The 11,465-nt window shown below is 56.8% G+C and overlaps 1 protein-coding gene across 1 annotated transcript in view; it reads right to left on the bottom strand.

Moving 5' to 3' along the window:
- Nucleotides 1-7,355: 7,355 nt before the first annotated feature.
- The window catches only part of NPS (neuropeptide S), a 4,495-nt gene continuing 385 nt past the window's right edge, over nt 7,356-11,465 (bottom strand). The window contains exons 2-3 of the mRNA XM_028512683.2: nt 10,568-10,657; nt 7,356-7,579 (exon numbers count right to left, since the gene is read on the bottom strand). Of these exons, the coding sequence (XP_028368484.1) occupies nt 7,400-7,579; nt 10,568-10,657 (270 nt within the window). The 3' untranslated portion in view covers nt 7,356-7,399. The remainder of the gene's footprint in view (nt 7,580-10,567; nt 10,658-11,465) is intronic.

Genomic DNA, 11,465 nt, shown 5'->3' with positions numbered 1-11,465 from the left:
GACACCAGGAGCTGGAGGGGACGGGACTGAGGCTGCATCGGTCCCGGAGGGGCTGCAGTGTGGAAGCGGTGTGATTGGCGGGTCAAGGTTCTGCAGCCAGTCGGGTCAACGGACAAGGTCTGAAAGGCGACAGGCAGCCTGCTGAGAGGGTGCGGGGAGCACGCACTCAGTAGGTGGGCACAGGGCCTGGGTCCGCACGGCACGGCGGGGGGAAGCCTCGCTCCCCTGGGTGTCAGCGGCGACCTCAGGCAGTTTAATGAGTCCCTGCGCTGCCCTGAGAAAATACCGCTCCGTCCCCCCGTGTGGTCAGGACGAGAGGTAACATGGTTAAGTGCTTAATAAACAGTTGACATAGTAAGTCCTCCCAATGCATGAGATCTCTGAAGTTTTATGTTTTAAAGTGAGAGGGACCAAGAGAACGGCAGACAGAGGGACAAAATACCCTAAAGTGGTTATTTTGGGAGATCAAATAGGTCAGGGAATTTCTTCACGTTCTTAGAGAGTAAAGAGAACAGAAGATAAAACAAAAATGAAAGAAAAGAACAGCAGGAAACGAGGACAGATTTGGCGGCCTACCTCCAGATGGTGAAGAGAAAAGCAGTCTCACTCACCGCCGGGATTTAAAGGTGCTGCCGCAGCTGCAGGGATCAGAACTGACACTTCGGAGACCGAGTTGGTACCGTTCAGGACAGGGCTGAAAGTCACGGAAACACAGAAGCCAAAGACAAAGAAACAAACGGATGACGGAGGAAATGGTCCTACTGGACCCAGGCTCTGGGCCGCACACAGTGGGGTGTCCCGGGTGGGGACCCCCAGCCAGGAGGTGGCAGCCTGCACCAGCCCAGCGCCCAGCTGTGCAGGCGGCACCCACTACCTCGGCCACTTCTGACACCGCCACCGTCTGCACGCCCGTCCCACCGGCCAGGCTGGGTCTCCCTCTCCTCCCGTCACTCCTGGGCTGGGAGGCAGCTCACGGGGCGGGGCGGGGCACACGGTTTCCCTGGCAGCTGCCCAGGGGCTAGGGCAGCCCAACCCACACGCAGGAAGGGGCAAGTGCCCCGAGGGGCAGATGCTGATGGAGAGGAACAAACGCACGAAGGGGACCCAAGACTGGTAGACACGTGGTGTCCAGCCCCTTTCAAAAGGACCCAGCAGTTCCCCCAGAGGCAGACACCAGACTGTTTGCTGCGGCCCTGATGATGCTCAGCCTCGGGTTGCTGTCCCCCGAGTTTGCCTCGCTTACACTTGCCCTTCACCCTGCGGCCCTCCAGACAGAGGGTGGCCTGGAGCCGCGTCCTTGGCTGTGTTCTGGGGCGTTCAGACTAGGAGTGAGCGAGCCGGGTGGGTTTCGGGGGGATGTGGACCGTGAGCTCCCTGTGTTAGAGGGTAAGCAGGTAGCATGAAGTGATAGAAAAAAAATGGAAGAGAACCTTAAGGAAGTACCATGACCTGGGAAATCAGTAGAGAATGATAAATATTGAGATTTACCTTGTAAATCTCAAGACTTTAAAGAAACTCAAAGAATCTTACAAATATCCAGTAGGAAGGAACAGGAGGCTTACAAGCAAAAGCCATTAAAAGACGGGTTAGAACTTCTCAACAACATAAAATTGCAAAAGAAAATGGAGCAACCAAATGTCTGCAGAATTTGAACCAAAAGCCCTGGCTGGTGTGGCTCAGTGGACTGAGTGCCAGCCTGTGAACCAAAGGGTCGCCAGTTCGATTCCTAGTCAGGGCACACACCTGGGTTGTGGGCCAGGTCCCCAGTAGAGGGTGCATGAGAGGCAACCACACACTGATGTTTCTCTCCTTCTCTTCCTCACTTCCCCTCTGTCTAAAAGTAAATAAATAAAATATTTTTAAAAATTTGGACCAAAAAAGTAAAAAAAAGCCAACTTCAAAATAGTGTACTCAACAAGCTGTTATTTACAAATCAGCAGAAGGCATTCTAAATGTGCAAAGAGGGTTGATGCCCCTTCATCGAGATGCACTTGAGGATCTAATTTAACTCGGCAACAGGTGACGTCCTGGGTCACAGATGGAAACGCAACCTTCCAACCTTCCATTATCTTGGAATGGGAACGGAGTTGCTTCCCCGAGACCCAGCAGCCAGAAGGAGAAAAATGGTATTTCCATGCTAACTACAAGTAAAACAAAATGCAATTACATATATGACAAAATGCTTGATATCTTATGACACACCAAAGTTTTTTTTAAAGTGATTTTTTTAAACATTTTATTTTTATTTATTTTTTAAAGATTTTATTTATTTATTTTTAGAGAGGGAAGAGAGGTGGGGAGAGAGAGAGAGAGAGAGAAACATCAATGTGCGGTTGCTGGAGGTTATGGCCTGCAACCCAGGCATGTACCCTGACTGGGAATCGAACCTGCGACACTTTGGTTTGCAGCCTATGCTCAATCCACTGAGCTACGCCAGCCAGGGCCACACCAAAGTTTTAACATCCACGAGAAAAGACACCCAGCTGGAAAGCGGCCCAGTGCACAAGCAGGTGGTTCACACACGAACCCCAGGTGTGTGGGGGGAGGGAGGTGCGCATGGGTAAATGCTTATCCTGACCAGTGATTAAAAAATCACAAAGTTTCACTCTGATAATGTGATACTGCCTTTTGCCGGTTAGCAAACTTGGAAAAGACGGACAGCGTGCCGTGTCCCTACGCGCCTAAGCTGTCCTGGGGGCGGTGTGGCGCTGGACGTTGAGGTTTCGAACGTGTACGCCTGTGGGCCCGCCTTTCCGCTCCTGGGGTTTCATCCTCACAGAGCACTGGACAGCGCCCACAGGTGTGTGCGGTGGCATTCCCCCACTCACACAGTGCCGAATGCCCCGGACACGCCCATTCGTAGAAGACGTGCAACTCATTGTGACACGTGCGTGCAGTTGAACACTGCCGGGCTGTGCCCACATCCGCACACATGGAGAGCTGTGTCCACGCGTATCGTGGGTTTGAAAAAAAGAGCTTTCAAATTGACCATTGTGTGATCACATTCGTATAAAAATGTGTGTGTGTGCACAAGTGTGTGTTCACCCACGTCACCTAGACGCCTTTCAGCGTGGTCACCGACGGGTAATGAGACCGGGGCGACGTCTCTGTTTCCTGTCTTTTCTCCTCCTGAATTTCCTAAACGTCTAATTTTAGATCTGCAGGAAGGCTAACAAATAAAAGTGTCCTTATTTTTTAATCTTTTTTAAAGATTTTATTTATTTATTTTTAGAGAAGGAAGGGAGGGAGAAAGAGAGAGAAAGAGAGAGAAACATCAATGTGAGGTTGCTGGGGGCTGTGGCCTGCAACCCAGGCATGTGCCCTGACTGGGAATCGAACCTGCAATGCCTGGCTCGCAGCCCGCACTCAATCCACTGAGCTACGCCAGCCTTGTTTCACGCAGCACTCGAGGAAGTGTGTGCCGACAGATTTTGACTTCCAACCGGCACTGCAGAGCTCCTGGGACGTTTTCCTCCACGCAGGCCCCGCGGACCGAGTCCGCCTGTGGGGACAGAGGGACAGACAGACCGGACGAGGACGGGCTGCGTGTAAGAGCTTCCGCTGCTGCAGTGCTCGGCCGCCGTGGCTGCGCCTGGCAGGGAGCCGGAGGCAGGTGGGGGCGTGGGGCGACTTCACGGCCCAGGAGAAGGCTCCAGGCGGGCCCTGGCCGGAGGCTGCCAGCCCACGGACGCGGGAGGTGGGCGGGTTGGAGGCAGGTGAGTCTCCTACGTGATGGGTTTGGTGCCGCGTGTGTGTTCCTCTGTGGGCTCTCGGTTGGAGGTGGGGGCACGATCAAAGAGAGAGATGGCGGCCGCCGGCCAGGCCCTGACTGTTCCGGGCCGACGGCTGCAGAGCCGGACTCCCCGGGCCGGGGGCTGCCGTGGGGCGTGTCTGCCGAGGGGTGCATCCGTGTCGTCGTACGTGGCCTGGCCGTGCGTGTCTGCAGAGCCAGCCTCTGGGTGTGCGTCCATCTCAGCACCAGACGCACCGCTTCTGAACACACGGACACGTTCCCCGGCCTCAGCCAGACAAGCGTCCATCCCAGCTTGGCGCTGGGCTGGGAGTAGCATCCAGTTCACGTGTCCATCATCAGCGAGCAGCATCTGCCTCCCGCTCCTCGCCGACTTTATTGGTACGTGCGAGTCACGCGCCCACCTGGACGCTCCCCACACGCCTGCCGCAGCCGGCCTCTGCGTGCTCTGCGTGCTCGCGAGACTCGCCCTGCGTTACACTCATCCTGCGACACACGTGTTCACTTCACTCACCCCCCACGAACTCTCAGCACGGGGCCCTCCGACAGGGGAGGGAACCAGGGCCCAGCGAGGTCGGGCACACGTGGACAGTCACGCGGGGAGAGCGGTTTGAGCTCCGCCGTGTCTAAACCCAAACCTGTGTTTGTGAGTCTCCAGCCATCCGAGACCCCCCGGCGGCGACTCGGCCACACATGGGTGGCTGGCGTCCTGAAGCCCAGAGGAACCTGGAGGGAGAACGGGGGAGCTTGTTTCTTAAAGGCCGCCGAAGAACCTTAGCCTGTAATTCCTTTATTTACCTGGTCGGCTCCCACCGGCGGGGCCGGAAACAGGCTTCCAGCTGATGTCCCCTTGGGCAGTGACCGTGGTTCACTCCGATAAGTACGCCCCGCTCGCCTGAGGACGCGAGGAGCCCCGCCGTGCGCAGGCGGGCCCGAGCGCCGAGCCTGCCCCGGGTCGTCTGCTCCGGCAAGACGTCAGCCCCGGACTGTCGCAGAGGAGAGACGCCGTGTCCCCGTTATTTACGGAGAGGTTGCTTCTCGGTGTCACGGCGGCCCTGGCCAAGTGCACAGGTGGCCCCTTCGTGGTGGCAGGACCCTCCAGTTGCACTGAACCCAGTCGCTCTCCTATTGCCTCTATGTCCTCTCCCAATTCTCTGTGGGGAGTGTCTTGTCAAGTTCAAGTGCATCTTCACTTCCTTTCTCTCTGCAGAGTCTCCCGTCCACTCCGGCTCACCTGCCCTTCTTAACCAGCTGGGCGCAGACCCCACCCCTCCACCCCCTCACTCCCCGGGAGACGGGGTCGTTCTCGGGTCTCAGGTTCAGGCGCCCATGTGGGAAGTGCTCCGCCTCAGGGGCCAGACCCCCTGGGTTCTCGTCTTGGCTCTGCTGCCGCCACGCTGGGCGGCCCAGGGCAGGTCACTTAACCCCTCTGTGCCCATCGGTGCCGTGGGGCAGACGAGGGCATCTGGCACGGAGGTGTTTTGCCCCGAGTTTCAGGCCGCTGGGGGCGTGAGTGAGTCTGTGCGTGCAGACTCTCCAGCTGGTGCCTGGCACGGAGCGGGGTCCAACAGCTGTATTTCCACTGCGCGTTTGCGCCTCGGAAGCCGGGTCTCCCGGGACAAGGGACGCAGGGCGCCGCACGAGGGGAGAGGACGCCTGCCCGGTGTGTGCACGCTCGCGGGTCAGGCAGCTCCCGGGCTCTCCCTGCGCGCACCGCCCACGTGGGGCGCGGCTCGTTTGCTGGGGGCCCCACTCCTCCTTCGGGCTGCAGTCTGGAGAGGGGTGGGGGTCTCCACAGCCAACAGAGCCCCCCACAGACTCTAAAGTGGTCCCCATAGCGCCCACCACCTGGCACTCACACCCACGTGTCAACCCCTCCCCAGGAGTGTGGACAGAACCCGTGACCTGCTTTTAGCTGATGGGATAGGACACAGGTGATGACAGGGCACTTTCATGATGACGTTACACGAGATTGTGACGTCCGTTTGGGGAGGAGGAGTCTCCCCTTGCAGGGGTGGGGGAAGCCGGCACGGGGGTGGGGGAGGGCCCACGTGGCAGGGACTCAGGGCAGCCCAGGGAACGGAGGGTGGGTCCTGCCACAGCCCACGAGCAACGGACGGTCACGCCCCGGCCTGTAGCCGCAAACAAGTGACTCCGGCCAACAGCGCGTGAGTGTGGATGCGGCTGCTCCCCTGGCGGAGCCTCGAGACCTGGCCACAGCCGGTTGGAGGCTTGCGGGGGGGGGGGGGGGGGGGGGGGTTAGGGTTAGGGTGACCTGGATGTGTTCGGACTCCTGGCTTTCAGGAGGTGACAACTATGTGCTGTTGCACGTTACCAGGTTTGTGGCCGTTTGCTGTGGGGCAATAGCAACCGAGCACAGTGTATCGGGGTGGTCCAGAGAAACAGGACCAACGGGATGTGTATTTACAAATGGAGATTGATTGATTGATTATTTGCAATAGCTCACGCGGTCATACAGGAGGAGAAGCCCAGGCTCAGGGCAGCTGGCAGCACCTCCCACCCCACCCCCACCCCCACTGCATCCGAATCTGGGGCCCTGATTCTGAGCCCCACCCACCCCAAGACCGGTGTCCCGCGTCTCTGGGAATGCAGTGAAGACTTTTGTCCCTTGGCGACCTCCTGTCTGCTCCAGGCTCTGCCGCACCATCGGGCTCCTTGGGGGCTGTGGAAAGTGCTCCCCGAAAGTGTGGGCAATCCGACAGGATATTGTCAGGGACACGGGTGTGTGGCCACAGGCACAGAGTGAGCCTCAAAACGCAAGGGGTTTCTTAGGATGCCCTTAGCGTGTTGCAGAGTCAAACAAGCGTGAACACATGTATGAACATTGGGCTTCTGAAATAGCAACACCTCCGCCAAGGCAGCGTTACCTTTCTGAACAAGGCACGTCAGGGGTTTCGATGCGGGGGAGGGTCAGGCTTTCCCCAGAGGGGGAGGGACTGGGGCTGAGCAGCACAGGGTGGGGACCTGGGTCCAAAAGATGCCCCTCCCAACAACCCCCGCAGGGCAACCGTCCGCCTGGGGTCATTGCTGTTACCGGCGGTGTTTCTGTTTTAAGGTTTTCAAAAGGTGACAAGTTCCCAAGACAAAATGACAGTCCATGTCTCAGCACATTGGACAGGTGAGGGCGGCAGGAGTTCCTCGGGCCGGCTGGTGAGGAACACGCAGGTGTAGCACGCACCTGAACTTGGGTTGATTTCACAGCACTCTTAGAAATGGAAAGAGCACATCCCCAAAGAACTGGCCCCACTAAGCCATTTCAGGAGGCTGCATTTGAAAGAAAACCACATCGGCACTGCGATGCTGCAGTGTCACAGGCAGGGAAATCACACCACCGTCACACGGTGACAAGGCTCCTGCTTTCTGGCCAATTTAAGGGCAGAGCAAAGGTGTCCATTTGTATTCAGTGAAGTCACCACTGGGTCACACGAACAGTTTATTCTCTTACAGGGGAAGTTCGAGATGGGCTAACATCGTTTTTAAAGCTCAGTCACCTCTAGCACAGCCAGGAGAGAGGACACACTGTGGGGAGCAGGCCGACACTTCGGGGCAAAGGTGTCGCTGCGTTTGAGCGCGTTATCACCCTGCACCAAGTCTGAGGCTACTTCCCAGAGACCTTTGCACACCGAGTCATGCTCTTGCTCTTCGAAAGGAAGTTTTTTTCATCCCTGTGCCGACCCCGTTGCGAAAAGACCTTTTCACGAACACCTTCTCCAAAACCGGCGTGAGGAAGTCCGGCGCCCCGCTCCGGTCCCTCCCGGCCGGGCAGCCGCTCAGCAGGCCCAGGAGGCGGTCCAGCGTCCCGGGCACCTGGCAACGCAGAGGGGGCGGGGGGAGAGCACAGCCTCAGGGGGGGGGGGTATCTCAACAGGAACAACCGTCAGCATCTCCTGGCAGTGAGTGAGTCCAATAGGCCCGATGCTTTCGGGGAGAACACTTTGCTAAGATGTAACGCGTGCTTTATCTGAGTGCCACCTGCTCTTTGGAGCGACCCCCGCTCTTGTCTGACCTCGACGCCCCTTGTGTGACTCTGCCACCGAGTGTGTGCTTCCTCCCCCGCGCGCAGTCATCTTGTCACTGCCTCGTCACGGGGAGTCTTTCCAGGGGCACTAACTAATGAGTCCTGGGAACAGTTCTGAAATCTCCCTAAGAAAAACTGTCCGCGACACCTGAATGTCAGGTTGCAGTGGGAGCGGCCGCTCGCGTCCCGCGCCCGGTCCCGGGCCACGCGCCAAGGTTCCCTCTGAGATGTCTTTCCACTCACACGCCGACCTCTCTGCCTTTTGACTTCGGTTTGGTTCTTTTGTCTGTGGCTCAGAAAACAGCCTGGGGGGCACTGAGTCACAGAAGGCGGTTGGAATCTGGACCCGAACTGCCATCGAGAGGCTGCAGTTCAACCCCACACTTTGCAGACGAGCAAAGCAGGTTCAAAGGTGAAGGGTGAGGGCTAGGCAAGTCCACAAGGCGGGCATGACCTGAAATGGGGTAAGAATGTGCAACACCTGCCCCATGTCCCCTCCTTTGTGGTGTGGGAGGGAGCAGACACTGACAAGGGGCACCCACCAGTTCCAGGAGGAACGGGAGAAGGATGCATCGGTGACCTTTGCGCTGCACATCCCGTGTACAACACCCCACTCTCTCCCCTCCAAGAGCCCTGTGAGGCCGGGACCGCCGCTTCCTCAGAGACGATGGCCTTTGAATGAGGAAATCAAATGGCTCGTAGGTGGACAGGGGTTCGAGCCCAGGCCTTGGACCGCAAGCCGGGTTTCCCACCTCAATGAGAGCCCACAAGAGGAAAGAGGGTGGAACGCTTTTATCTCACCTAAACGCACAGCAAACTAAAAATACCCATTTTCTTTTCCGGTGCAGGAAAACAGGCTGGGTTTCGGGTGACTTTGGAAGCTGCGGCGGGGCCGGGGTGCATCAAATACTCCCTGGTTCTCTTCGCCCATGATGGGGGGTTCGGGGGACGGGGCTTGCTGAAGGTCCCAGCAGTCAGAACTCCCCGGAAAGTCATTTCTACTCGCTTCCGGGAGAGAAGATGGGCTTTTTTTTTTTTTTGATCTGGGAATAGTCAGAGTTTCAAAACAATCGATCGTGGGGAAACCGATCAAAAACTCTTACTTGAACACCAGCTACGTGTTTTTCCCTGGCCCACAGAGGAAGTCGAAGGACGTCACACTGCCGCCTGTTCTGACCCCCCAGCTCGGGACAAACGCATTGGCAAGAAGGGGCCTGTGAGTCATTTCGGGAGGAGAGGCGTTACTGTTCTTCAAGAAATACTCCTCACGCCACCTCCGTGTTGCACAAGAAGTGCATCGGGGTCCTCGCTAGGAGAGCCCGGAAGCCTCCCTAAAAAGAGACCGGTGCCCTTGGAGGTCACCGGAGGGGCCGCCTGAGCAGACCGGTGGTCCGAAGGCTGCGGCGCGCTCGCCCGGGGACGGACTGCGGGGAGCTCACGGCAGACCTCCCCAATGCCTGCGCCTCCTCCGCCTTGCACCGCCGCTCGCCCTGAACGGTCCGGTCGGCACCACGGCCGCACGATGGGGCTGGGCCGAGCACGGCAGCGTCACAGGCGGACACAGAAAGACAGGGCAGGTGGTGACACAGGGAACGTCTCATTTATGGACAGGGAGCGCTCGCGAGCACAGCAAAAGGAAGGACCTTCTTAATTAAAAAGGAACACGGCGCGCAGCTGCCCCCGTTCCACAGAAATGCCACGGGCAAGCCTTCAGGGAAAGAACAGAAAATCGTCCGGAAGACGCTGCAGAAAACGGGCCAGTTTACGGGTGGCGGCTCATCACCTCGACCAGCGCGGCATCGCAGGATCAATGACCGAACTAGGGGTGGATGCCGAGAGCAGGGAGACGGGGAAAAGGGAGCTGGACTAAGTGAACACAAAACAGGAAAAGGGCGGGTGCCAAGACGGGTGAGAGAACACCAACCACATCCGCAGCCACGCCCGTTATGTTTGGACAAACGTTTGTTCTCTACCACGCCGGTGGCATCGTCCAGCTCTCCTAAAAGCAGGCGCACAAATGACTCGGGTTCTAGAAACTCCGGTGTGCCCGGTTGGGCTGCAGCGAAGCAGAGGAGAAGCACAGAACTCTGTCACTGACAAAAATATTTTAAAATAGTAAATGGAGTATTGACATAAAAGAAAGACGTGCCCTTTCCGGATGTCGGGAACAGTTCAGTGAATAGGACCAGGAGCTCAGTCAGCGCTCCTGAGGAAACACACACATTTCTATTCTAGAAGACACTGCCCTGAGACCCGACCCTGCATCCACATCCCACACCCGGACGAGTCACCATGGCTGCAAAAGGAAGGAATGCACTGTTTGTGAGAAATACTCCATTGTGTTTTTTAATTGGATTATTGGGGTGACCTTGCTTAATACAATTATACAGGTTCAGGTGCACGATTCTGTAACGCATCGTCTGTACATTGTTTCAATGACTAAGGGCTCACCTTGACTATGTGTGTACATGGAATAAATTCACTGTCACGGGCAAAGCAACTCCCATTTCACACCGGAAGGAATAATTTTCTTATGCAGTGGCCAACTTCTAAATAATTCCAAACAAATCGTATGAACGTGCCAGCGTGACCTATTGTCATATAAACGTTTAGTTTTTACTAATTATGTGACTCCACTTGTACTTTTCTTCACTGAAAACTCTAACAATAAAGACCATACTTTCCTGTCACGTGTCCCTTGAAGTTATTTTTAACTGGCACACTATCCGGCTCTAGGCACCTACGTAAGTCGCAAAAGCAGAGGCGAAAACTCTTACCTTGGGAGACGCGGCCGGGTCACACCGGAACACGTGCATCGTGGAAACCGACAGAACTAGAATAAGACTGAATTTTAACGAGCTGCGAAGTCGGGAGAAACACACCGCAGATTAGTACCCTCCGGGCAGGTATCAGCTGTAGAAAAGCATGCACAAATTCAACACTTTCCTTTGTGGGAAAATGCAGTCTTTTACCTGATCATTCCGGACGTCTCCAGCTCTCTGCAGGTCGGCAGTCCTATGGGCGAATTGCTCACACCCCCCGTCAGATGCTGTCTGGGTGACCCTCTTATACCAGAAACGCTCCGGAGTGAAAATGTCACGCCGGCCCGTCACAAGTGACTCATCGGTCCGGCGGTGGCCTTTCGTTCCCGTGCAGTTCGCAAAGGACAGTCGTACACGGGCATTGACATTAAGCCACCGGCGGCGGGAGACTTCATTTCAAGTTTGCCATTAAAAAGTGTCCTTCAAACGCACTGTCTTCTCAACGGCGTCGTCGTGACCCAGGTGGCTGGGCGGGGGGAGGGGGTCTCAGAAGGAAGCAGAAGCTTGTTTCCCTTCGAGCTGCAACACTTCTGAGGGCGACGTCCTTCCTCCGGCCGCCCCAGCCGCCCCGTGTCAGGGACGAGCACAGGGGAGCCCCGACCAGGACCGAGAGCGTGTACCCCGAGAGCCACGCCGGCCTGTCGTCTACTTCCCAGCACGGACTTCCTTCCTGGCAAGGGGGGTGTCCCACCCTCGGCCCGTGGGCCGCACGCGGCCCAGGATGGCTAGGAATGCGGCCCAACCCAAGATTGTAAATTTACTGAAAACCTTTTTTTTTTTTTGCTCATCAATTTTCCTTAGTGTCTGTGTACTTAACACGTGGCCCAAGACAACTCTTCTTCTTCCGGTGTGG

The sequence above is a fragment of the Phyllostomus discolor genome, chromosome 5 (assembly GCF_004126475.2).
Source record: "Phyllostomus discolor isolate MPI-MPIP mPhyDis1 chromosome 5, mPhyDis1.pri.v3, whole genome shotgun sequence".
Classification (NCBI taxonomy): Eukaryota; Metazoa; Chordata; class Mammalia; order Chiroptera; family Phyllostomidae; genus Phyllostomus; species Phyllostomus discolor.
This window is presented reverse-complemented; position numbering and strand designations above follow the sequence as displayed.